The sequence below is a fragment of the Salmo salar genome, chromosome 22 (assembly GCF_965601325.2).
Source record: "Salmo salar chromosome 22, fSalSal1, whole genome shotgun sequence".
Lineage (NCBI taxonomy): Eukaryota > Metazoa > Chordata > Actinopteri > Salmoniformes > Salmonidae > Salmo > Salmo salar.
The window spans coordinates 49,130,001-49,157,751 of NC_138312.1; the positions used below are offsets into that span (position 1 = coordinate 49,130,001).

Consider the following 27,751-nt stretch of genomic DNA (forward strand, 5'->3'; position numbering starts at 1 on the left):
GTGTGTGTGTGTGTGTGTGTGTGTGTGTGTGTGTGTGTGTGTGTGTGTGTGTGTGTGTGTGTGTGTGTGTGTGTGTGTGTGTGTGTGTGTGTGTGTGTGTGTGTGTGTGTGTGTGTGTGTGTGTGTGTGTGCGTGCCTGCATGTGTGTGTTTGTGCGGGCCTGCATGTTTGTGTGTGTGTGTGTGTGTGTTAGTGCGTGCCTGTGTGTGTGTGTGTTAGTGCGTGCCTGTGTGTGTGCATGCCTGTGTGTGTGTATGTTAGTGCATGCCTGTGTGTGTTAGTGTGTGTATGAACAGTTTCCCTGAATTACAGGATTTCCAATAATGGATTCATGAAGTCTATTTGTCACAAATATAAACAAGGCCTTATTTGTGGGTTTACTCGTTTAACACTAGAAGTGCCGAGGCAGTCATTTTGACTGCATTTGCAGGTTCAAATTGAAATATCTCAGCAATTTTTTAAGTCATGCCCCCCTCCGTTCTTGACATTTCCTGAATAAGTCTATTTAACAGAGGTATGCTGTTAGAATTTTGGTATCACAAATATAATTTGTGTTACAGTTGAAGTTGGAAGTTTACATACACTTAGGTTAGAGTCATTAAAACTCGTTTTTCAACCACTCCACAAATTTCTTGTTAACAAACTATAGTTTTGGCAAGTCGGTTAGGACATCTACTTTGTGCATGACACAAGTAATTTTTCCAACAACTGTTTACAGACAGATTATTTCACTTATAATTCACTGTATCACAATTCCAGTGGGTCAGAAGTTTACATACACTAAGTTGACTGTGCCTTTAAACAGCTTGGAAAATTCCAGAAAAAATGTTTAGAAGCTTCTGATAAGCTAATTGACATCATTTGAGTCAATTGGAGGTGTACCTGTGGATGTATTTCAAGGCCTACCTTCAAACTCAGTGCCTCTTTGCTTGACATCATGGGAAAATCCAAAGAAATCAGCTAAGACCTCAGAAAAAAAATTGTAGACCTCCACAAGTCTGGTACATCCTTGGGAGCAATTTCCAAACTCCTGAAGGTACCACGTTCATCTGTACAAACAATAGTACGCAAGTATAAACACCATGGGACCACGCAGCCGTCATACCACTCAGGAAGGAGATACGTTCTGTCTCCTAGAGATAAACGTACTTTGGCGTGAAAAGTGCAAATCAAACCCAGAACATCAGCAAAGGACCTTGTGAAGATGCTGGAGGAAACAGGTACAAAAGTATGTACACTGCTCAAAAAAATAAAGGGAACACTTAAACAACACAATGTAACTCCAAGTCAATCACACTTCTGTGAAATCAAACTGTCCACTTAGGAAGCAACACTGATTGACAATACATTTCACATGCTGTTGTGCAAATGGAATAGACAACAGGTGGAAATTATAGGCAATTAGCAAGACACCCCCAATAAAGGAGTGGTTCTGCAGGTGGGGACCACAGACCACTTCTCAGTTCCTATGCTTCCTGGCTGATGTTTTGGTCACTTTTGAATGCTGGCGGTGCTTTCACTCTAGTGGTAGCATGAGACGGAGTCTACAACCCACGCAAGTGGCTCAGGTAGTGCAGCTCATCCAGGATGCACATCAATGCGAACTGTGGCAAGAAGGTTTGCTGTGTCTATCAGCGTAGTGTCCAGAGCATGGAGGCGCTACCAGGAGACAGGCCAGTACATCAGGAGACGTGGAGGAGGCCGTAGGAGGGCAACAACCCAGCAGCAGGACCGCTACCTCCGCCTTTGTGCAAGGAGGAGCAGGAGGAGCACTGCCAGAGCCCTGCAAAATGACCTCCAGCAGGCCACAAATGTGCATGTGTCTGCTCAAACGGTCAGAAACAGACTCCATGAGGGTGGTATGAGGGCCCGACGTCCACAGGTGGGGGTTGTGCTTACAGCTCAACACCGTGCAGGACGTTTGGCATTTGCCAGAGAACACCAAGATTGGCAAATTCGCCACTGGCGCCCTGTGCTCTTCACAGATGAAAGCAGGTCCACACTGAGCACATGTGACAGACGTGACAGAGTCTGGAGACGCTGTGGAGAACGTTCTGCTGCCTGCAACATCCTCCAGCATGACCGGTTTGGCGGTGGGTCAGTCATGGTGTGGGGTGGCATTTCTTTGGGGGGCCGCACAGCCCTCCATGTGCTCGCCAGAGGTAGCCTGACTGCCATTAGGTACCGAGATGAGATCCTCAGACCCCTTGTGAGAACATATGCTGGTGCGGTTGGCCCTGGGTTCCTCTTAATGCAAGACAATGCTAGACCTCATGTGGCTGGAGTGTGTCAGCAGTTCCTGCAAGAGGAAGGCATTGATGCTATGGACTGGCCCGCCCGTTCCCCAGACCTGAATCCAATTGAGCACATCTGGGACATCATGTCTCGCTCCATCCACCAACGCCACATTGCACCACAGACTGTCCAGGAGTTGGCGGATGCTTTAGTCCAGGTCTAGGAGGAGATCCCTCAGGAGACCATCCGCCACCTCTTCAGGAGCATGCCCAGGCATTGTAGGGAGGTCATACAGGCACGTGGAGGCCACACACACTACTGAGCCTCATTTTGACTTGTTTTAAGGACATTACATTAAAGTTGGATCAGCCTGTAGTGTGGTTTTCCACTTTAATTTTGAGTGTGACTCCAAATCCAGACCTCCATGGGTTGATAAATTAGATTTCCATTGATTATTTTTGTGTGATTTTGTTGTCAGTACATTCAACTATGTAAAGAAAAAAGTATTTAATAAGATTATTTATTTCATTCAGATCTAGGATGTGTTGTTTAAGTGTTCCCTTTATTTTTTTGAGCAGTATATATCCACAGTAAAATCCTATATCGCCATAACCTGAAAGGCCACTCAGCAAGGAAGAAGCCACTGCTCCAAAACCGCCATAAAAAAAGCCAGACTACGGTTTGCAACTGCACATGGGGACGAAGAACGTACTTTTTGGAGAAATGTCCTCTGGTCTGATGAAACAAAAATAGAACTGTTTGGCCATAATGACCATCATTATGTTTGGAGGAAAAGGGGGATGCTTGCAAGCCGAAGAACACCACCCCAACCGTGAAGCACAGGGGTGGTAGCATCATGTTGTGGGGGTGCTTTGCTGTAGAAGGGACTGGTGCACTTTACAGAATAGATGGCATCATGATGCAGGAAAATTATGTGGATATATTGAAGCAACTTCTCAAGACGTCAGAAAATTAAAGCTTGGTTGCAAATGGGTCTTCGAAATGGACAATGACCTCAAGAATACTTCCAAAGTTTGGGCCCAAATTGGTTTAAGGACGTCAAAGTCAAGGTATTGGAGCAGCCATCACAAAGCCCTGACCTCAATTCTATAGAAATTCTGTGGGTAGATCTGAAAAAGTGTGTGCGAGCAAGGAGGCCTACAAACCTGACTCAGTTACACCAGCTCTGTCAGGAGGAATGGTCCAAAATTCACCCAACTTATTGTGGGAAGCATGTGGAAGGCTACACGAAACGTTTGACGCAAGGTAAACAATTTAAAGGCAATTCTACCAAATACTAATTGAGTGTATGTAAACTTCTGACCCAGTGGGAATGTGATGAAAGAAATAGAAGATGAAATAAATCATTCTCTCTACTACTATTCTGACATTTCACATTCTTAAAATAAAGTGGTGATCCTAACTCACCTAAAACAGGGAATTTTTACTAGGATTAAATGTATTTGGCTAAGGTGTATGTAAACTTCCGACTTCAACTGTATATGCAGATTTAGGAGGATGTCATTTTTTTCTCAGTGCTCCAAAAAGTGACTTTTTCAAATAATCTTGCAGAGTGACATGCAGGTACGATGTTTTGATTTCTATATAGTTTCAGAAAGAGCAGATTCTGAGGTCTCCAAAACACTTACCTTTACCAAATAACTTTCAAAATACACTTTTTCCAAGAATAACCTTTGCACTACACACGTGAGCACACGGCAGCAGATGGATTACAGCAACATAAACTAATGAAAATGCTATTGTGTTCTTTGAAATACATTTATGTTGCCGTCAAAATGGCTGCTCCTTGATGGAGTGCAGGGGGGTTGCGAGGCCCAGCAGTTTAAGTGTTAAGAGTCTGAGTGTTCCTTCACAGAAGGACAAGTGGGCCTACACATGCAATTATTTCTGTTATCTTTTGTTATCAGCAGATGATATGTCATAAACATTGATATTTGACAGAGTAAAGTGGCAAAGTAAGGTTGAGGATACGGTCAGGCATTGTTAGTAATGTTCATGTAGGTCTTCTGATCGAAGAATAGCATTGAGGCTTGTCAGTGCTGCACAATTATATAGCCATTATATAGTCATTGTTTTTCGCAGAATAAATGTACATAATGAATGCCTTACTACAACTGATTCTTTGGTTGTATTACTTCATTGTTTATGTTTTTGCTGTCTTTGTCGTGCTTCAAAATATGTTTAAAACTAGTCGTTGCAGCCAAAGCTACGTTTATGCATTTGAGAGTGTTTCTCCAGTACCAATTGGTAGAAGCAGTCTGTCACAATTAAAGCTTGTGCCTTTAACGTCACACCGAATATGTGATTGGTTGATGAGGTCAAAGGTCATCATCGTATGTCAGTAAAGAATTACGTTTACCCTGAAGTAATACAACAAAATGTTTCAATTCAATGTAGTCAAAACAACTGTATTTTATCCCTTGAGGGGCTATAATATCTCTTCAGAAGGGAAGGCCACTGAACACATGGCATCAGCCGTAACCGGTATGGCATGTCAATCCTGCCATGGGGATATGACAGAGTTTCTTGGAAACTCGTAACTCTTGCCGTGCTGGATATGTCATAAGTTTCTTGGGAAACTTCTTTGATTGCTTTCTTTTGCCCCACGACGTAAGGGCTCTGTTGTTGTACGGTGTTTACTCTGGTGGAGTTTGTCGACGGGGGCCATCACTCAGTGTCAGAGGCCAGGGATAGGGCACGTCCAGACTAGCTATGGCCTGTTTTTCCAGACCATCACCATTCCCTTCTCTCCTCTCTCTTGGGATGACGATGATGATGATGATGATGATGGATGCTACCGGATTAACTCTGGAATGTTTACACATGTATGATCTGATATCTAAGCTTCAAAACCACCCAAAGTGTGTGTGTGTGTGTGTGTGTGTGTGTGTGTGTGTGTGTGTGTGTGTGTGTGTGTGTGTGTGTGTGTGTGTGTGTGTGTGTGTGTGTGTGTGTGTGTGTGTGTGTGTGTGTGTGTGTGTGTGTGTGTGTGTGTGTGCATAATATTGTATGTGTGTGTGAGGGTGTATATGCGTGAGATACAGTGCCTTACAAAGTCCAGACAACTATTTATCTCGATTGCACAACACAAGCGCTCAAACCAATCGATATGCACTCAGTATCCAGTTTATAAGGTACAACCATCTAGTAGCAGGTCGGACCCCCCTTTGCCTTCAGAACAGCCTGAATTCTTCGGGGCATGGATTCTACAAGGTGTGGCATTCAAACATTGCTCAATTGGGATCAAGGGACCTAACTTGTGCCAGGAACACACTCCCCACTCCATTACACCACCACCAGCTTGTACTGTTGACACCAGGCAGGATAGCGTCATGGACTCATGCTGCTTGCGCCAAATCCTGACTCTGCCATCAGCATGACGCAACAGGTACCGGGATTCGTCAGACTAGGCAATGTGTTTCCACTCCTCAATGTGCCCACTGGAGCCGCTTCTTCTTGTTTTTAGCTGACAGGAGTGGAACCCGGTGTGGTCGTCTGCTGCAATAGCCCATCCCTGACAAGGACCGACAAGTTGTGTGTTCCGAGATGCAATTCTGCACACCATTCTTGTACTGCTCCTTTATTTGTCTGTTTGGGGCCCGCCTGTTAGCTTGCACGATTCTTGCCCTTCTCCTTCGACCCCTTTCATCAACCAGCTGTTTTCACCCCCAGGACTGCCGCTGACTGGATGTTTTTTGTTTGTCGCACCATTCTCGGTAAATCCTAGACACCGTTGTGCGTGAAAATCCCAGGAGGCTCGACGTTTCTGAGATACTGGAACAGGGGCGCTTGGCACCTACGATCATACCACACTCAAAGTTTGTTAAAGTCACTAGTTTTGCCCATTCTAACGCTCAATCAAACAGTAACTGAACAGTCTCCTAAATTAAAAAATCTACAACCCCATCCTTTAAACCTTTGTCTGACCATAAGCGGACCGTAAGCCCACTGTTTATGGCCACTGTCAAACGGAATATCTTTCTTTTCACAGAGGCCATCTTTCTGGGCCACGTTCATTAAGTACCAAACAGAAGAAACGGAGGGAGGGGGACTACCTGAACTTGTCCAATGAGAAACATTTGTTTAGCTTTTTTTGCTACGGTGTACACTAATGAATACACCCCTGGTTGTAATCCTTCCAGGGAGCTGACGGCTGAGGACCAGATTGCCCTGCTCAAGTCAAGCGCCATCGAGGTGATCATGCTGCGCTCAAACCAGTCCTTCAACCTGGAGGATATGTCCTGGAGCTGTGGTGGGCCCGACTTCAAGTACTGCGTCAACGACGTCACTAAAGGTAAGACTGAGGCAGGCTATCACACACACCCTTTCCAACAATCGATGTTGCTGAAGGTGAGTGAAAAAGGATAACACAAACACATACAGGTGCGTACACACACAGATACACATTTTCCAACTAGGAGTACGTACTCTAAGACGTTAAGACACTTGAGCAGCAGAGCCAGTCGGACCCATCCACAGACCCCCAAGGCTTTCATTTGCTTTTCAAACAAGCCCAGGGTATTTTTACAGATCAACCAAAGAATTTCACTCCTGACCTAGACTCTCTCACAAAGCATCTCGTGCAGCGTTCCCCAATCTCGGTCCTGGGGACACCAAGGTGTGCGAGTTTAGTTTTTTGCCCTAACACTACACAGCTGATTCAAATGATCAAAGCTTGATGATTAGTTGATTATGTGAAATCAATATTAATCATTATTATTTTATTATCTTTTGGTATTTGTTTCGTTAGTTCATTGTTGATCTATTCCCAAAATGTTTTGTATGTCAGCAATCAAGTTTTCATGATATATAACTTTCAGAATAAAGAAATACAGCTGCTGCATTTTGCATCATATGATGCAAAAACACTCCAATCTCTTTCATAAGTTCTTTAAACAATAACAGCTCATTTGCCAACATTTCAGAAAAAAAAAAAAAAAAAAAAAAATATATATATATATATATATATATATATATATATATATATATATATAGCGTTTTGGAAATAAACTCTTCAAATAGAGATGATCAATAATTACCAATTAAACAATTGATAACTCATAAGTATACCTTTTGGTTGTGAAGTTGACAGCCTCCTTTCTAGTTTCTGGATCATAACAAATGTAAAAAGGAGTTTATGATCCAGAAATGACAAACAGGAGGCCTGTATCTTTATCTATCAATTACCACCTAACTAAAGTGAACTATGTTTCCATCCAAAACGCTATATCATGTATGATTTACTGATAATACGTTTCTCATCTCATGAAACCACTCAAATGCTTAGTTAGGGAAACCATATATCAACAGTGATTAATTAGCTGGGCCCTTGTTATATTCACATTCGCATTATCCAAAGAGACTTACAGGAGCAATTAGGGTTACTGGCCCAATCTCTTAACCGCTAGCCTACCTGCCATTATCTAGGAGTGTTGATTTAGGATCAGTTTAAATCATAATGAATGAGAGAGCTGATCCTGGATCCTACTCTGAGATAACAATCACTGTTTGCTGAAAATAATCACAGTTAGCTGAAAATAATCACAGTTAGCTGAAAATAATCACAGTTAGCTGATAACAATCACAGTTAGCTGATAACAATCACAGTTAGCTGATAACAATCACTGTTAGCTGATAACAATCACAGTTAGCTGATAACAATCACAGTTAGCTGATAACAATCACTGTTAGCTGATAACAATCACTGTTAGCTGATAACAATCACTGTTCGTATACATAGACATATGATATATCACACACATGATATACAGTGCCTTCGGAAAGTATTCAGATCCCTTGCCTTATCCACATGTTACGTTAAAATGGATGAAATCGTTTTTTCAATCTACACACAATACCCCATAATGACAAAGCAAAAACAGGTTTTTAGAATTTTTGTTCGAATTTATGAACCCCCTGCTGCAAATATCACATTTACATAAGTATTCAGACCCTTTACTCAGTACTTTGTTGAAGCACCTTTGGCAGCGACTACAGACTAGTCTTCTTGGGTATGAGGCTACAAGTTTGGACACCTGTATTTGGGGAGTTTCTCCCGTTTCTCTCCTCTCAAGCTCTGTCAGTTTGTATGGGGAGCGTTGATGCACAGCTATTTTCAGGTCTCTCCAGAGATGTTCAATCGGGTTCAAGTCCAGGCTCTGGCTGGCCCACTCGAGGACATTCAGAGTCTTGTCCCGAAGCCACTCCTCATTTGTCTTGGCTGTGTGCTTAGGTTCGTTGTCCTGTTGGAAGGTGAACCTTCGCCCCAGTATGAGGTCCTGAGCACTCTGGAGCAGATTTTCATCAAGGATCTCTCTGTACTTTGCTCCATTAATCTTTGCCTCGATCCTGACTAGTCTCCCAGTCCCTGCCGCTGGAAAACATCTCCACAGCATGATGCTGCTACCACCATGCTTCACAGTAGGGAGGGTGCCAGGTTTCCTCCAGACGTGATGCTTGGCATTCAGGCCAGAGAATCTTATATCTCATGGTCTGAGGTGCCTTTTGGCAAATTCCAAGAGGGCTGTCTTGAGCCTTTTACTGGGGAGTGGCTTCCGTCTGACCACTCTACCATAAAAGCCTGATTGGTGGAGTGCTGCAGAGATGGTTTTTCGTCTGGAAGGTTCTCCCATCTCCACAGAGGAACTCTAGAGCTCTGTTAGTGACCATCGGGTTCTTGGTCACCTCCCTGACCAAGGCCCTTCTCCCCCGATTGCTCAGTTTGGCCGGGCGGCCAGCTCTAGGAAGAGTCTTGGTGGTTCCTAACTTCTTCCATTTAAGAATGTTGGAGGCCACTGTGTTCTTGGGGACCTTCAATGCTGCAGAAATGTTTTTCTGTCTCGGAGCTCTACTGACAATTCCTTCGACCTCATGGCTTGGTTTTTGCTCTGACATGCACTGTACTGTACAGCACATGGTGACATGCAGTGACATGTACGGCACTGTACAGTACATGGTATAATATGAATACATGTCTCATCTCGTGAAACCACACATCCTTAGGTTTAGACAAGTATATAAAGATATATTGTGATTGCTATCTGATCAACGTGTGTGTGTGTGTGTGTGTGTGTGTGTGTGTGTGTGTGTGTGTGTGTGTGTGTGGGTGTGTGTGTGTGTGTGTGTGTGTGTGTGTGTGTGTGTGTGTGTGTGTGTGTGTGTGTGTGTGTGTGTGTGTGTGTGTGTGTGTGTGTGTGTGTGTGTGTGGGTTGCCTCCTGCAGCGGGCCACACTCTGGAGCTGCTGGAGCCCCTGGTTAAATTCCAGGTGGGACTTAAGAAACTCAACCTCCACGAGGAGGAACATGTGCTACTCATGGCCATCTGCCTCCTCTCCCCAGGTAAACACTGTGTGTGTGTGTCATGAATTGTTTATGTGAGTCTGCTTTTTTTGTGAGGATCAGTTCTCTTGTGAGTGTTTTTGTGTGTCTGTGCTGAAGTCAACACCTTCCAGTCTCTGTGGCTGCTGACGCATGTGAGTGTGTATCTTGTCCATTTATTTTCCTCAGTGGGGTTGATGATAACGTGTGTGTACACATGCATGGCGTGCCTGTGTTTGTACATGACATGGTATGAATCGATTTTGATCATTTGTGTGTATGTAGATTTCCCATGTCTACTCTCTTCCTTCAAATGTAAACACGGTCTGGTATGGTGCTGGAGATGATGAATATGACGTTCAAAAGTGGTGAAGTGTCCCTTTGAAGTCTTACCGCCTATGTCCTCCCTCCATTCACATAACAGACACTGTGGTGCTGGAGATGAGAAGTAACGTTTTAACATCTGTGTCTCCCTCCCTGCAGACCGTCCTGGCGTGCAGGACCACGGGCGCATCGAGGCACTGCAGGACCGTCTGTCGGAGACGCTGCAGGCCTACATCCGGCTGCACCACCCAGGCGGCCGCCTGGTGTATGCTAGGATGATCCAGAAGCTGGCGGACCTGCGCAGCCTGAACGAGGAGCACTCTAAGCAGTACCGCTCGCTGTCCTTCCAGCCAGAGCACAGCATGCAGCTCACCCCGCTGGTGCTGGAGGTGTTCGGCAGCGAGGTCTCCTAAATTAACACATTTTGGTGATCTTTGACCTTTCATGGAGATGGAGAGGTGGACGAAAGGCCATAGGAGGGGTGGGAGGAGAGTATGAGGTGGGAGCTATAGGAACGTGGTTAGATGTGTTATGGATGGTGTGAGTGTTAGTTTGTGAGGAGAGATTGAGGGAGGGAGATGGTGTGGGGGGAGGGGGTTGGGGGGGGTCAGTGGGTGGGTGCAAGGGGGGATATGGAAGTGTGTGTGTTAGGAATTCCCCTGCCGTGTGTGTGTGTGTGTGTGTGTGTGTGTGTGTGTGTGTCTTTGGTAGGTCAGACGCAGCGACCTGAGACTGGGTACATGTTCCAGCTGTTGACTGGAACATGCAAAGTGATGGCGATTGAATGATACAAACAGCAGAATTTACTTCAGAACCATACATACATGGAAATTCTGCTTATATTTGACATGTACGCTTACCTTCTTATTGAAGGGACAGTATATTGAAAAACAGTATTGCATCTTGTATACCGGTATATACAGTGCATTGTGTGCTTTTTGTGCGTGTCATGCAAGTGCTGCTTTATGCATGGCAGTGTATGATTACACACAGTCACACAAGCCTACTCACTCCCTAATACAGTCAGTCATTACGTTGGAGCTACCTCTGATTTTGTTTTATTTTTGTATTCACAAATACCTTTCTGTTCACAATTACACAGCATAGAACCTTAAAAATGCATGAGGACATTTCAGTCCAGGATAGCTATTTGATGCTAGAGCGTCACTAGGGCAAGAACAGTGCCAGCAAAGCATTTCCATGTGTTTCTCTCATCCTCTAGTTATTATGCTCAATCGCTTTCCTCAAGGGCAAGTGTGTGTGGGTACGTATACGCCACAACAACACACGCCCTTCACCTCTGCCAAAGGTATTGGCCGTGTTCGAGAGCATCAAAACAGTGAACCTGGGTAAATTGTGACTGACTGATCTACAAATAATATTGAGTAGTTATTTATGACGCAAGGTGATTTGTAGATCAGTCAGTCACGACTTCATTTGAAGACGGCTGCAATGTTGAACGCGCCCATTGTCTATGTTCTCAAAGCTTCCGGTCTTCTACGAGTGTCGCCTTGTGACGCCTTCTATGAGCACACTTTTCACCATTTGTGCTATCATCTACGAATTGATGAAGGAAAAGTATACACTATACAGCATACAGAATATTTTCTGTAACCCGGAAGTAGTTTGGTTGTGGAGTAGTGTGTGTGAGGGGCTGTGGTTGTTTAGCCACTAAAGCAAGCTGTCAATCAAACCAAGCCAGAGCTCTGGTTGGTTAGTTTCTTTGTTTCTTTGAGAAGGGGCGGGGGAAGAATTATGATAGCTGCAAATAAATGTAGCTGCAAATTCTATGTATCCCAAACACTACTAGACCACCTGTACTCAAGTGTATCTATTAAAGTATGTCTATGTTTAAGTTTTTTCACCATTTTCAAAGGGCTACAATGCTAAAATGTGATTGGAAATGCATAGTTAGGCCGGTTACTCTACTGTCCACATCTTTTTGTATTATAGCCACAAACCCTGCGAGTAATCTGGACAGCATCTTAAAACAATTAGTGTTTCAAAGCTGCTTGTTCTTAATCTCTCCACAGATTTCACTCCTTTCATTTCCGACTGGGATGTGGAATTGTTTGAAAAGAATGTCTTGAGGACTCGGATGGACCGTTTTCTGTTTTGTTTTTTGACATGTCAGAGTCCTCCGGTTTGATGTTGTATGCTGCGCAGCCCTTCAGTGGCTGCATCCTGTAAATACTATGTATCGATACAATAACCGCAGCTGTACATAGGGCTACATACACAGTTTATTAGGTACACCCATCTAGTACTGGGTCGGTCCCCTCTTTGCCTCCAGAACAGTTTGAATTCTTTGGGGCATTCTACAAGTTGTCGGAAACGTTCCACAGGGATGTTGGTCCATGCTGACGCGATGGAATCATGCAGTTGCTGCAGATTAGTGGGAGCAGCCCGTTCCAAAGATGCTCTATTGGGTTGAGGTCTGGGGACTGTGCAGGCCAACTCGCTGTCATGTTCCTGGCCATCTTTTTCCACTCTTCAATTCTCCAGTGTTGGTGACCGCGTGCCCACTGTTCTTAGCTGATAGGACTGGAACCCGGTGTGGTCGACTGCTGCAATAGCCCATCTGTGACAAGGATGGACGAGTTGTGCTTTCCGAGATACCATTCTACACACCACTGTTGTACTGCACTGTTATTTGTCTGTTTGTGGCCCGCCTGTTAGCTTGCATGATTCTTGCCATTCTCTTTCGACCTCTCTTTTGACCGAGCTGTTTTTGCCCACGGGACTGCTGATGACTGGATGTTTTATGTTTGTCACACCATTCTCTGTAAAACCTAGGCACTGTTGTGCATGAAAAGCCCAGGAGGGTGGCCATTTCTGAGATACTGGGTCCGGCGTGCCTGGCTCCGACGATCATACCACGCTCAAAGTCGCTTAGGTCACTCGTTTTGCCCATTTTAACATTCAATGGAACAGTAAATGAATGCCTCGATGCCTGTCTGCCAGCTTTATATAGCAAGCCACGGCCATGTGACCACTGTCTGTAGGAGCTAGGTGGTGTACCTAATAAATTAGCCGGTGAGTGTAGATATTACTACTACTAACTCTTAGTAAGGAAATTCTTAGATTATATATGCAAACAACATGATATTGATGACCGTGTTTTATGACTTATTTTCACTTTCTCTCTCTGAAACACTGCTTTCTCAACTTTCTATATATACTGAACAAAAATATAAACACATGCAACAATTTCCAAGATTTTACTGAGTTGCGTATAAGGAAATCAGTCAATTTAAATAAATAAATTAGGCCCTAATCTATGGATTTCACATGACTAGGCCTGGGTGCAGCCATGGGTGGGCCTGGGAGGGCATAGGCCCGCCCACTTGGAAGACAAGCCCACACACTAGGGAGCCAGGCCCAGCCAATCAGAGTTTTTCCCCACAAAATGGCTTTATTACAGACAGAAATACTCCCCATCATGCTGTTTAATTAGCTTCTTCATATGCCACACCGGTCAGGTGGATGGATTATCTTGGCAAGGGAGAAATGCTCCCGAACAGGGATGTAAACAAATTTGTGCACAACATTTGGGAGAAATAAGCTTTTTCTGCGTATGGAACATTTCTGGGATTATTTATTTTACTCATAAAACATGGGACCAACACTTTACATGTTGTTTTTATATTTTTGTTAAGTATATAAAGATGGATCTATATATGTTTAGGTGGGGATGAGTGAGTGTTTGGCAATGCCTAGTGGCCTAATCTCCAAATCAAATGAATTAACGTATTGACTAAGGTTGTGTCGTTGATGGACGTTTGACGTCTTTGGTTAATCATTTGGGAGAATGAGGATTTTCTACAAGCTAAATATACAGTGCTGCTCTCTAATATAAGCCATATGGAGGGAGAGAAAAATAAACAAAGCTAGTTTAAAGAAATGTCCCTCGTATTGATTACATGGGGCTGGAGATACACAGTTTATATATTTAGAATGTGTATTTGTATGGCTCAGATATTCTATTGTACATGCTATGCTTTCAATCATCTCATTCCGTTGTCCATACAAGAGCCTTGTGTGATAAGGACACTGAAGTGGGTGCAACATGTTGGCTGCGCTTAAATCCAGTCCATTATTATTAACTATTTAGGCTACTCTACAGAGTACTTAAAGGCCGTCATGGATACAATAGTCTTTAGGGGGCACCTGTTGACCACAATGGATGTCCTATCACCCGTTCCAGTGTTCTAAACGGGTTACTTTCTAAATGTAATCCTAATCCGTTACAGTTACTAGTTACCTGTCCAAAATTGTAATCAGTAACGTCACTTTTGGATTACCCAAACTCAGTAACCTAATCTGATTACATTCCTTTACTTTTAGATTACTTTTCCCTTAAGAGGCATTAGAAGAAGACAAATATGTACAGTATGTTACCAATTGAATGACACCTATTGCTGGATAAATCAATGTTAAAGTTTACATAGCTGACCATATATACAGTGGGGGGGAAAAGTATTTGATCCCCTGCTGATTTTGTACGTTTGCCCACTTACAAAGAAATGATCAGTCGATCATTTTAATGGTAGGTTTATATGAACAGTGAGAGACAGAATAACAACAAAAAAATCAAGAAAAACGCATGTCAAAAATGTTATAAATTGATTTGCATTTTAATGAGGGAAATAAATATTTGACCCCTCTGCAAAACATGACTTAGTACTTGGTGGCAAAACCCTTGTTGGAAATCACAGAGGTCAGATGTTTCTTGTAGTTGGCTACCAGGTTTGCACACATCTCAGGAGGGATTTTGTCCCACTCCTCTTTGCAGATCTTCTCCAAGTCATTAAGGTTTCGAGGCTGATGTTTGGCAACTCGAACGTTCAGCTCCCTCCACAGATTTTCTATGGGATTAAGGTCTGGAGACTGGCTAGGCCACTCCAGGACCTTAATGTGCTTCTTCTTGAGCCACTCCTTTGTTGCCTTGGCCATGTGTTTTGGGTCATTGTCATGCTGGAATACCCATCCACGACCCATTTTCAATGCCCTGGCTGAGGGAAGGAGGTTCTCACCCAAGATTTGACAGTACATGGCCCCGTCAAATGATGCGGTGAAGTTGTCCTGTCCCCTTACCAGAAAAACACCCCCAAAGCATAATGTTTCCACCTCCATGTTTGACGGTGGAGATGGTGTTCTTGGGGTCATAGGCAGCATTCATCCTCCTCCAAACACGGCGAGTTGAGTTGATGCCAAAGAGCTCCATTTTGGTCTCATCTGACCACAACACTTTCACCCAGTTGTCCTCTGAATCATTCAGATGTTCATTTGCAAACTTCAGACGGGCATGTATATGTGCTTTCTTGAGCAGGGGGACCTTGCGGTTTTCAGTCCTTCATGTCGTAGTGTGTTACCAATTATTTTCTTGGTGACTATGGTCCCAGCTGCCTTGAGATCATTGACAAGATCCTCCCGTGTAGTTCTGGGCTGATTCCTCACCGTTCTCATGATCATTGCAACTCCACGAGGTGAGATCTTGCATGGAGCTCCAGGACGAGGGAGATTGACACTTCTTTTGTGTTTCTTCCATTTGCAAATAATGGCACCAACTGTTGTCACCTTCTCACCAAGCTGCTTGTCTTGTAGCCCATTCCAGCCTTGTGTAGGTCTACAATCTTGTCCCTGACATCCTTGGAGAGCTCTTTGGTCTTGGCCACGGTGGAGAGATTGGAATCTGATTGATTGATTGCTTCTGTGGACAGGTGTCTTTTATACAGGTAACAAACTGAGATTAGGAGCACTCCCTTTTAAGAGTGTGCTCCTAATCTCAGCTCGTTACCTGTATAAAAGACACCTGGGTGTCACGGGTGTCGTAGGGATTGGACCAAAACGCAGCGGGAATATGTATACTCATCATCTTTTTTATTGAAGAAGGAAAACAAAAATAAACACGTATACAAAAACAACGACGAAACAGTCCTGTAAGGCTACTAGGCTATACAAAGAACATTAACCACAAACCCCGAAACACATAAAACAAACGCCCCTCTTAAATAAGAACATAGCCCAACAAACCCCGAAACACTCTAAACTAACACCCCCTGCCACGCCCTGACCAAACTACAATAACAAACAACCTCTTTTACTGGTCAGGGCGTGACACTGGGAGCCAGACATTTTTCTGATTGAGAGGGGGTGAAATACTTATTTCCCTCATTAAAATGCAAATCAATTTATAACATTTTTGACATGCGTTTTTCTCAATATTTTTGTTGTTATTCTGTCTCTCACTGTTCAAATAAACCTACCATTAAAATGATAGACTGATCATTTCTTTGTCAGTGGGCAAACATACAAAATCAGCAGGGGATCAAATACTTTTTTCCCCCACTGTGTATATATATGTTAAATATTACTTTATAGGTTGGTTATATAGGCTTCTACTAACCCATCGTTTTCTACTTCATATAATAATACGATTAAATGATATCTTTACATTAAAAACTAAAGTCTGTCAGAATTCCAGTCATTCCAATAAATGTTATACCCCTTTGATCTTCAAGAATAGGACTTGGAAATATGGAAGTATAGATTAGCCTAATTGTTTTACCTGAGCGTAACCCCAAAGCTAAAGACTTATTTGCCAGCCCTACTCTGTTCTTTATAATTTGTGGCCATGTAGGACTGATTGGGCTCATTGATTTGAGTTGAAAAATAAATGCTGCACTCATGGAATGGCATGCTTTGAGCGCTACTGAAAAGTGCTATTTACATGTGAAAAATTAATGACATATGCTGCATTTGCTATAGGCTTATTGTTTACCTTTTTGTTGGTGACATTTTTATATCTTGACAATATGCAGCTGTTTAAAGGGCAAATCCACAGATGAAACAATAACAAAACGGTCGCCCCGCCACTGTTTTGGTAAAAAGCTGAGGGATGGGCCTGGAGAAATGTAACCACTCTCAGATTAATAGACAGAGCTATGGATGCAAGGACTGATCATCCATGATATCAAATGTATTGTTTAAACCATGTCATGAGGCTACACAGTGTTTCTTTACATTGAACTAAGCTCATGAGACATTTTATAAATTATATTCTTCAAGAATCAATATATATATATATATATAAGTCAAAAAAATTGATGTAGCAATTACAGATTGGCCCTTTTAAGTCTACCAAAAGTGTGTGAGTTTGAGCATGTGTCCATTAGGCCTATGGATTTTTATTTTATCAGCATGAATTAGATTGAGCAATAAAAGCCCCACTTTTATTCCATAGGCTGGGATCCGCACTATGCAGCTGTTTCAAGAGTGCGTTTTTCACTGGTTGTCCACTGGTTTCAAAAACAATGATTGATAGTCAACTTACATTTCTTGAATTCAACCGTTTTTGGGTTCAAATACACGTTTCGATTTGTTTAGATTAATGAACAGCCATCCACATCAACAACAAGGCGCAAATAGCTAAATGAGAGAGCAACAGTGTGATTCACATCAATATGCTATGTACATATCAATAATAAGTGACATCCTTATTGCCGTAGACTACACCACTGCTGTCATCCTTACCTCCAAGCATTTATTCAATTTGGATAATCTTTGGATGCCGACAGCAGTCACACCATTGGAAGACATAGCTTGGACTGTAGCCTACAAAAGCCTATTCCTGCTCTTTTCCTGCGATCGATCAAACACATTTATTGTGTCATCATAGTGGTCTCTGACTTGTGGTCAGACTTGCTCAGCTGGAACAAACTTAAACTTGGGCCTTTTTTCTAAGATGATTTGAATGTCATTGAGAGAACAGAGAAGTTCTTTCTGAATATAAAAGTAATCCTTGAAGTAATCATCTAGTTTTTCAAAAGTATCTGTAATCTGATTACAATATTTTAGCTGGTAATTTAACGGATTACAGTTACCGTTTTTTTGTAATCCTTTACATGTAATCCGTTACTCCATTACTCCCCAACCCTGTGTATTCACTTGTAAAGCAAGTGAATTGAAACTGAGGACTGCTTTTCTGGACACAGATTATTAAACCTAGTTGGAAAATGGAGATTGTCCATACATTTTTGTCAAACCTAGGGGCTAGATTCAATCTGGATTGCGGAAGATCCGCGTTATTGTGTGACTGAAATGTAAAGATAATTTACGATTGAGCGGTCTATATGCAGCGTTTACCGTGAAAGCAGTCTCCGCAAACACAGGAACATTGCCTTTAAATTCAGGCTATAGCGCGGATCTTCAGCGGTGCGGATTAAATTGAGGTTTAGCCTAATCTGTGTCCAGGAAACTGACCCTAAGAGGCTATAGCGAGATAGATCTCTGTGTAGGGTGAAGTTGACCTTAGATGCTGATCTTAGGTCAGTTTATCTTTTTCCCTGCTGATGTGGAAATGATTGTGTGAGACTGCGGTCTCTTGTACATTCTGTCCTTCAGTCTCTGTATGCAATTTGCCAAGGCTCGCTGCCGAGTGCTACTTCTGCTTCAACTAACCTTGTGATTGGCTAAACAGAAACTACCGGGGCATTTAGTTGTGCTGCTTCATCACTATAGGCTACAGAGAACACTGTTATGTGGTACTCTTGCAGATAGTGGGGGAGAACGAAGGACTATGGGTCTTGCTAATGTTGAAGGAACTTTATCAGAACATTGTGTTCTTAGCAGTAAACCTTGTCATTGCTTTAAAACATCACCATCAAGGCTTTGTCGGTAAACGGAGTACCTACCCCCTAAGACATCAGATAGTACTGCGAACAAATGGACCACAGCCCACTCAATCACACTCACCCTTATTAACAGTCTTTCATTCTTTTGTTAAGTCCCCTCCTAGCCGACATAACACATTTTCCATTGGCTGACTGCAGAAAAATAGGCTATATAAGTTGTATAAAATCAAATTGTTCTGCAAATCACACTTTATATCTAGTGTGAGGGATTCACTTACATAGGCACCTGATGATTGGTGGAATCATTTTTAGTTCTTACGAATGATTGACAAGTTCCTGGAAGAGATACTCTCCCAGGATGTGTAAGGTGATAGGCTGCATGATTATTTCTACTCAGTACCACTCGTGTTCAAGTCGGTTAGGTGAAGGTTATCGTGTGTTGTTTTGAGGTCACGGATGTAAGATGACTTGTGAATTTTGGGCGGTATTGGTTTTTGATTTCCTTCATGCATATCTCTTTGTGTAGATACAGAGAGTTGATTGTTTTCATTTGATGAGATATAAATATACAGTATTGATTTTCATTATGTACAGTGCCTTCGGAAAGTATTCAGACCCCTTGCCTTTTTCCACATTTTGTTAGGTTACAGCCTTATTCTAAATTAATGAATGAAACCATTTTTTTGTGTCAAATCGCCTATTGGCAACCCATCCCTTATGAGATTAATTGACACATAAACAAACATTACAGTAATTCACTGTGGTAATTAAATGCTAATTCTTCTTCCGGTGTTCTCTGCATTGCGCATCGCATAAAGAATGAAAAAATGTAAGGTACAAATCAATACATACATACATACATACATACATACATACATACATACATACATACATACATACATACATACATACATATAGTTGAAGTCGTAAGTTTTCATACACCTTAGCCAAATACATTTAAACCCAGTTTTTCACAATTCCTGACATTTAATCCTAGTAAAAATTCCTTGTCTTAGGTCGGTTAAGATCACCACTTTATTTTAAGAATGTGAAATGTCAGAATAATAGTAGAGAGAATAATTTATTTCAGCTTTTATTTCTTTCATCACATTCCCACTGGGTCAGAAGTTTACATACACTCAATTAGTATTTGGTAGCTTTGCCTTTAAATTGTTTAACTTGAGTCAAACGTTTTGTGTAGCCTTCCACAAGCTTCCCACAATAAGTTGGGTGAATTTTGGCCCATTCCTCCTGACAGAGCTGGCGTAACTGAGTCAGGTTTGTAGGCCTCCTTGCTCGCACACACTTTTTAAGTTCTGCCCACAAATGTTCTATAGGATTGAGGTCAGAGCTTTGTGATGGTCACTCCAATGGCTTGCCTTTTTTGTCCTTAAGCCATTTTGCCACAACTTTGGAAGTATGCTTGGGGTCATTGTTCATTTGGAAGACCCATTTATGACCAAGCTTGAACTTCCTGACAGATGTCTTGAGATGTTGCTTCAATATATCCACATAATTTTTGCGCCTCATGATGCCATCTATTTTTTGAAGTGCACCAGTCCCTCCTGCAGCAAAGCACCCCCACAACATGATGCTGCCACCCCCGTGCTTCACGGTTGGGATGGTGTTCTTCGGCTTGCAAGCATCCCCCTTTTTCCTCCAAACATAACGATGGTCATTATGGCCCAACAGTTCTATTTTTGTTTCATCAGACCAGAGGACATTTCTCCAAATAGTACGATCTTCGTCCCCATGTGCAATTGCAAAAAGTAGTCTGGCTTTTTTATGCCGGTTTTGGAGCAGTGGCTTCTTCCTTTCAGGTTATGTTGATATAGGACTCGTTTTACTGTGGATATAGATACTTTTGCACCTGTTTCCTCCAGCATCTTCACAAGGTCCTTTGCTGTTGTTCTTGGATTGATTTGCACTTTTCGCACCAAAGTACGTTCATCTCTAGGAGACAGAAGACGTCTCATTCCTGAGCGGTATGATGGCTCCGTGGTCCCATGGTGTTTGTGCTTGCGTACTATTGTTTGTACAGATGAACATGGTACCTTCAGGTGGAAATTGCTCCCAAGGACGAACCAGACTTGTGGAGGTCTACACATTTTTTTCTGAGGTCTTATCTGATTTATTTTGATTTTTCCATGATGCCAAGGAAAGAGGCACTGAGTTTGAAGGTAGGCCTTGAAATACATCCACAGGTACACCTCCAATTGACTCAGATGATGTCAATTAGCCTATCAGAAGCTTCTACAGCCATGACATCATTTTCTGGAATTTTCCAAGCTGTTTAAAGGCACAGTCAACTTAGTGTATGTAAACTTCTGACCCACTGGAATTGTGATACAGTGAATTATAAGTGAAATAATCTGTCTGTAAACAATTGTTGGAAAAATTACTTGTGTCATGCACAAAGTAGATGTCCTAACCGACTTGCCAAAACTATAGTTTGTTAACAAGAAATTTGTGGAATGGTTGAAAAACGAGTTTTAATGACTCCAACCTAAGTGTATGTAAACGTCCGACTTCAACTGTACGTACACACACACACACACACGCGCATACATAACGTGTACAGATCAATGAATACAGAAAAAAAGAAACAGAAGGCATTGGAACCCAGTCTGGCACAGAGAGAAGATTCATGTGGGAGACAAGCCTATACACAATCTATACACACACGTGCCATTTACCACATAGAATTGATTAAATCGTTTTTTCGCCTCATCAATTTACACACAATACCCCATAATGACAAAGCAAAAACAGGTTTTTAGAAATGTTAACAAATTTCTTAAAAATAAATAACTGAAATATAACATTTACATAAGTATTCAGACCCTTTACTCAGTACTTTGTTGGAGCACCTTTGGCAGCGATTACAGTCTTGTGTCTTCTTGGGTATGACGCTACAAACTTGGCACACATGTATTTGGGGAGTTTCTCCCATTCTTCTCTGCAGATCCTCTCAAGCTCTGTCAGGTTGGAAAGGGGAGCGTTGTTTTCAGGTTTCTCCAGAGATGTTCGATCGGGTTCAAGTCTGGGCTCTGGCTGGGCCACTCAAGGACATTCAGAGACTTGTCCCGAAGCTCCATTCATCTTTGCCTCGATCCTGACTTGTCTCCCAGTCTCTGCCTCTGAAAAACATCCCCAGAGCATGATGCTGCCACCCCCATCCAGACGTCACGCTTGGCATTCAGGCCAAAGAGTTCAATCTTGGTGGTTGGTGGTGCTCTTTGTGGTTCCAAACTTCTTCCATTTAAGAATGTTGGAGGCCACTGTGTTTTTAGGGACCTTCAATGCTGCAGAAATGTTTTGGTACCCTTCCCCAGATCTGTGCCTCAACACAATCCTGTCTCGGAGCTCTACGAACAATTCCTTCGACCTCATGGCTTGGTTTTTGCTCTTACGTACACTGTCAACTGTGGGACCTTATATAGACAGGCATGTGCCTTTTCTAAATCATGTCCAATCAATTGAATTTACCACAGGTGGACTCCAATCAAGTTGTAGAAACATCTCAAGTATGATCAATGGGAACAGGATGCACCTGAGCTCAATTTCATTCCTCATAGCAAAGGTTCTGAATATGTATGTGAATAAGGTATGTCTGTTTCTTATTTTTAATACATTTGCACACATTTCTAAAAACCTGTTTTCACTTTGTCATTATGGTGTATTGTGTGTAGATTGCTGAGGATTTTCTTTTATTTAATGAATTTTAGAATAAGGCTGTAACAAAATGTAGAAAAAGTCAAGGGATCTGAATTCTTTCCCTAAGGCACTGTATGTATAAGACTTGGTTATCATGTAAATGCCACAGGGCAGGATGTTGTCACAAATCTCCCCTTAGAGAAGTACAGGGTAAGGAGAGGTCTCTCTCACTCTCAGGTCTGGTTTTGCACAGTTATAGCTGCTCAATATTCAGTCAAATGTAGTGGATTTTCCAAAACGCTTTATGAAGAAAAGGCCTAATGTGGCTTCATGACCTACAGTCAGTTGATTTCAACTCCAGACATTTCAAAAGCTGTTCAATAGCATTAACTATGAGTTGAAGAACGAAAGCAAAATCAGAATTTTATTTCAATCCATTTTTTGTCATTAATCTTGGTTAAGCATTTTTTTCTTTTCATTCATCGGTTTAGAACGCCTACATTTTTGTGACATTTTGATCAAACTCCAAACTGGAACGTAGGAACCATTTAATGAAATTAAATTCAACTAGAACTTGCATCATTTTGAGTTTTTACAGTTGGCTATGTCTTTTCCTTACTTGTTTATTCATCTATATCAAACGGGGCGAATACATAGAATACAGGGTGTGGTGCACTAGCATCAGCTAGCATAACAGTCTCATTTTTTTGTTTTAGAGTGTGTTCTTTTATAAAAGGTTGTACAAAGCAATTACAAATCCAGTTTGAAAATGAATTGAAATGTAACTCACAAAAAAGAATATGAATTGTTTTGATCGAGTGAGATTTGCCTTTCAATACATTTTCAGAATGTGAAAGGGATCGATATACTGTACAGTACCGTTGATATTGACGTGTAGTTTTTTTTTCTTCAAACAAAAGGAGTGCCCACAATGGATGTACACAACAATGATCTACCTCTTTTAGCTACAGATTATGCTTTAGCATTAAAGGAGTTTCCTCTGTTTTTACTTTTGTAATATGTGTTGGTATTTATTGCTGTCTAATGAATCAATGATTACCTCAAAGATGTCTCATCATGCAGACTGGGAGACTATACAGCTAATGAAGTCATTGGTAGTTTTTTTTGTACAATATTTTTTTACGAAAAGCATTGCCTTTTTTCTTAAAGTAACGAACAAACACCCACCAGAGGTTGTGTTTTAATTGTGCCTGCATTCTGACCAATGGGGGTCCAGGCTGGGTTCTGGTCGACCGGGGTTGTGTTTCATTCTAATACGTGGTTTCCTCCCTTTTTCTCTTAGTTCACTCGCGTTTCGCCCATCTGATACAACTGGGTAGTTGTATGTAAGGAATACCTCCACCTGGTTTACGCCATATTCAGCTTACAGTGAACAAGGACAGAAGGGAGGGAGCAACTTCCTGGAATGAAACGCAGCGAGAGACTTAATTGTGACCTCTGTATAGAGGGGTCATGAGTCGTATGGTTTCGGTCGGAGAGTTGGTGCGTCTGCTCCTCTTGGTACAGTTGGCATGGTCTTTGCCCTTACTAGATGTTTCTCACTCTGTCCCCTATCCATCTCTCTCTCCTTCTTTCCCTCTATCAGCTAGTAAGTTTTCTCCACTCTCATATCCCCCAACCCACCTTTTTAGAGTAAACTCTTCTCTGTAGATCTTCATATTTTCAGGGCAGAAGCTCTGACAGGACAAAGATCAGTATCCATTTAATGCTGCTTTTATCAAGAGCATCATAGATCGATCAGTGTGTTGTTATTCTTACTAACATTGGCACGGTTGGGTATCGCCCAGCAGATATATGCTAACCAGGACATGTGAGGCCACAGTGTCTGTCATGCTATGTAGTTTTTTAAAGCCAAGTAGTTTGGGTTGGTATAAAGCTATAGGAAGCTGGTTCTAGAAAAGCACGCATGGGCAAGTTCCTATTTGAACAATGTAGACTTGAGGAGGTTGATGCCCATTTATTGACTTTGATTAAACCACTTTAATCTATCAATGAGGCGGCAAGTATTGTGTAATATTAATCACCAGCTAATCCACCTTCCAACATGAAGGCAGTTTTCTTCTTTTTTTTTGACCAGATATTCTAAGTCTTTGACTCTAATCCTTTGAGCATACTCCCTCTGGTGAACTGTATGTGCACCATTTGGTTGACATTGCTCAATAAGTACCAATTCAAGATGTTGGTTTAACTGCTACTAATATCTTTGAATACAGTTTTTGAATACTTTTTGACAATGCTTCCTACCATCTTTCCAACTGTCTCGATTTTGATGGTTTGTATTCAAACAGAACTTTTAAAAAAGAAAAATGTGTCCAGCAAAAGCAGTCAGATTGATAATCAGTTGTCGTGCTAGCTATTGGAGGTATGTAGACCTCGCTAGACATCAAATCGATATAAACTAATGCAAATAACAGTACCTTAAAGTGACCTGCATGCACAAATAATTCATTTTTCACAATGAAAATGGGGGAATTGGCTCCCATGTACTCCTCACGCTACACTTTGGAGTACAAGGCAGGGAGTGAAAGGAGTTCAGAATTAGTAGTGATTAGCTAGCTTTGTGTTACCTATGTATTAGCTATAGATATTGACAGCCAGCAGACACTGTGGTCCCTCGGGGCCTGAGTTGAGTGCCTATATGAACCTTTTAAGGACTGGAGAGTGTTTTGCAAAGCAGAAATTTAAAGTTAGCAATCTAGCTTTTCCAAGTATCTTTTCCAAGTATCGTAAAACAACTCAAATTAGTTCTTGATTCTCGAGACAGCTAATTTCAAAGATTGGTCAATAGTATTTCCTTACCTATTATTCTAGCAGCTAACTGCGATTCTACTTTACCGGTCTTTGTGGGCAAGAAAATCTAGTTTAAGAAGAATTGTTAAGCTAAAATGTTAGATTGTTAAATGAATAATCATGTTTCTAACACACTGCACCACTTCACATTCGATGGAAAGCCAGAAACAACAGAAGCACTTAAGGTATTGTTTGTAACACAATGCATACATTTGGATGAATATGCTCTACATAAATGCCTGTCCATTTCAGCATTATATGGCTGCAATTATCAAAGTAATTCATCTAATTTCTTGCAATGTATATTTTTGTTTTTATTTCATTTAAGATGTTTTTTTCTTTCAATTACAACAGACATTATAAATTGGTGTTTATGTAATGTTATTTTTGTCAGATGTTTTTTTCTTTCTATTACAACAGACATTATAAATTGGTGTTTATGTAATGTTATTTTTGTCAGATGTTTTGCAAATCAAATAATAAACAACTGTGTAGTGTTGTGTGTCTGTTTGATGTTTACTGTATGCATAACATATTTGATGGATTTAATATAAATTAAAGACCCATGTTTAATTGTTTCAACACTTGGACAGTGCTACATAAGTGAATAGTTCGGTCAGTATAACTAAAATACAAATACAGTAGAAACACAGAGTTAACTATCATCTGAATGGTTGGTATCGAAACATGATTTATCAAACACAAAAAAGTTGTATGAAAAAACAGATCTCATGTCGTGAAATACCATACAAGCAGTGTACCAAACTATTGTGGTGGCAACTTTGTCCGGTGTTTTAGTGATATCACACCAATGTGGGGAACTCCTATTTAATAGTCTACATACACATTTCAGTTGAGAACCATACTGTAAAGTATTATTGGAATAGATGAAAAGTGTGTTTGATTTAGTGAAGATTAATGGGGAAGTCTGAAGGAAGACTGCAAGGTGACAGAATTACTGTACAGACTACTTATCTGGAATACTTAAAAAATACATCTGACTTTTTTTAAATTGCCACATCCATTTTTGGACTTCTAAATTAGTTATATATACCCATTGATTATTGAAGAATATTACTTATAAATTCCTCATACGCTTAGTTCAATTGTCGTGACCAGTCAAAATCCAAAATATAAGCTTACTCCAATCTTTGAAAACAAAGTAAATGCAAACCAACACTGTATAGCCTCAAAACATGGTTCAACTATAATTTGTATATCGTGGATGGTCAGTCCTGGCATCCACAGCTCTGCCTATGAATTTGAGAGTGGTTACATTTATTCAGGCCCATCCCTCAGCTTTTTACCAAAAAAGAGGTGGGGTGACACTGTTATTGTTTCAACTGCAGATTGGCCCTTTAAAGCTTTGGCGAGAGTTAATGTCACTTGCAAACATTTCTGTGTTCAAAACTACCTCCGTTGCTGAGGTGTTTTCACTGTATCTATCTCCGTCTGTACTCTGTATCATTTCATCTATTGTCCAGCAGAGGGCAGTCCTACTGTTAACTGTTTAACTTTAATAAATCCATTGACCCTATGACCCTTCTTTTTCAGCTTTGAGTTCAACAGAGAAATAGGTGTGTATACTGTGTTTTTAATGTTCCCACTTAGCTATAATTTGGTGGTTAAACTAAAACACACTGGATGGCTCCCCTTTAAAAGCATTATACAAATTCCAGGGCTGTTCTGATTCTAAGGTGCTTCAAATCAAATGTATTTATATAGCCCTTCTTACATCAGCTGATATCTCAAAGTGCTGTACAGAAACCCAGCCTAAAACCCCAAACAGCAAGCAATGCAGGTGTAGAAGCACGGTGGCCAGGAAAAAGTTCAATTCAGTCTACATAAGGCCCCTTGTGGGTTTTCAGTTCGGCCTTGCATACTGCTGTGTGATTTCAGCGAGCTACGTTCCAAGTACGTTGAGAAGTGATTTAAGGTCACTGGCCCTCCCTTCAGACTCACCACATCCACCTTTCTCTAGGAATGGAGAGAGCGGTTGCATGTACAGCAGGAGGAAAAATACAAGTTTATCCGAGCATCCAGTTGGCGTTGTGTCGGTTAATTGTCAATGTTTTAATAAAGGGAGGGCACTTGTTTGTGCACTGATAAGGCCGAGTTTGTGCAGTTTGGTGGAGGGTGAACCGTTATACCTCTATAAGGGTTGGATGAGGCAACCATCTTCTAGGCGAGGCATTATCTTAAAATTGTATTTTCCTAGCGAAGCATTCATACCCACTGGGGTTTTTGTACAGTGTGTTTCTGAGCATAGGCCTACAGACAGTATGAGCTATCTAGGCCTACACCTATAGGCCTATCAGTATCAGTCACAGATGGGAAGGTTTCTACAGGTAAGATCAAATATAGACCCCACACACTGTTGTGTAAGAGAATGTAAAAGAAAAAAGAGTTTAAAATACAATGTACACAATTCTAAAAAGAGAACAACTAGAATATGTATTTCAACCATGCAGAATCTCATCTGAGCATATTAGAACATTGTACGCCTTCAATTTGGCTTAGATGGACAGCTATAGTGAGCTCCAAAAGTATTTGAACAGTGACACATTTTTTGTTTTTTGGCTCTGTACTCCAGCACTTTGGATTTTAAATGATATGAGGTGAAGGTGCAGACTGTCAGCTTTAATTTGAGGGTATTTTCCATATCGGGTGAACAGCAATTTCTTTACACAATCCACCCATTTTAGGGGACCAAAAGTATTGGCACAAATTAACTTAAATGTGTATTAAAG

General features: G+C 41.5%; 1 protein-coding gene across 2 annotated transcripts in view; it reads left to right on the forward strand.

The window, feature by feature from the left end:
• Positions 1–23,816, forward strand: part of LOC100136371 (vitamin D3 receptor B) — an 88,603-nt gene extending 64,787 nt beyond the window's left edge. The window contains exons 8-11 of one of the 2 annotated variants that reach the window (XM_014167996.3): positions 6,399–6,550; positions 9,478–9,594; positions 10,057–10,301; positions 23,494–23,816. In XM_014167996.3, coding sequence (XP_014023471.1) covers positions 6,399–6,550; positions 9,478–9,594; positions 10,057–10,301; positions 23,494–23,517 — 538 coding nt within the window. In that variant the 3' untranslated portion in view covers positions 23,518–23,816. Of the gene's footprint in view, positions 1–6,398; positions 6,551–9,477; positions 9,595–10,056; positions 10,311–23,493 lie in introns of those variants that run through there. The other variant, XM_045705805.2, reaches the window with a different exon arrangement.
• The last annotated feature ends 3,935 nt before the right edge of the window (positions 23,817–27,751 follow it).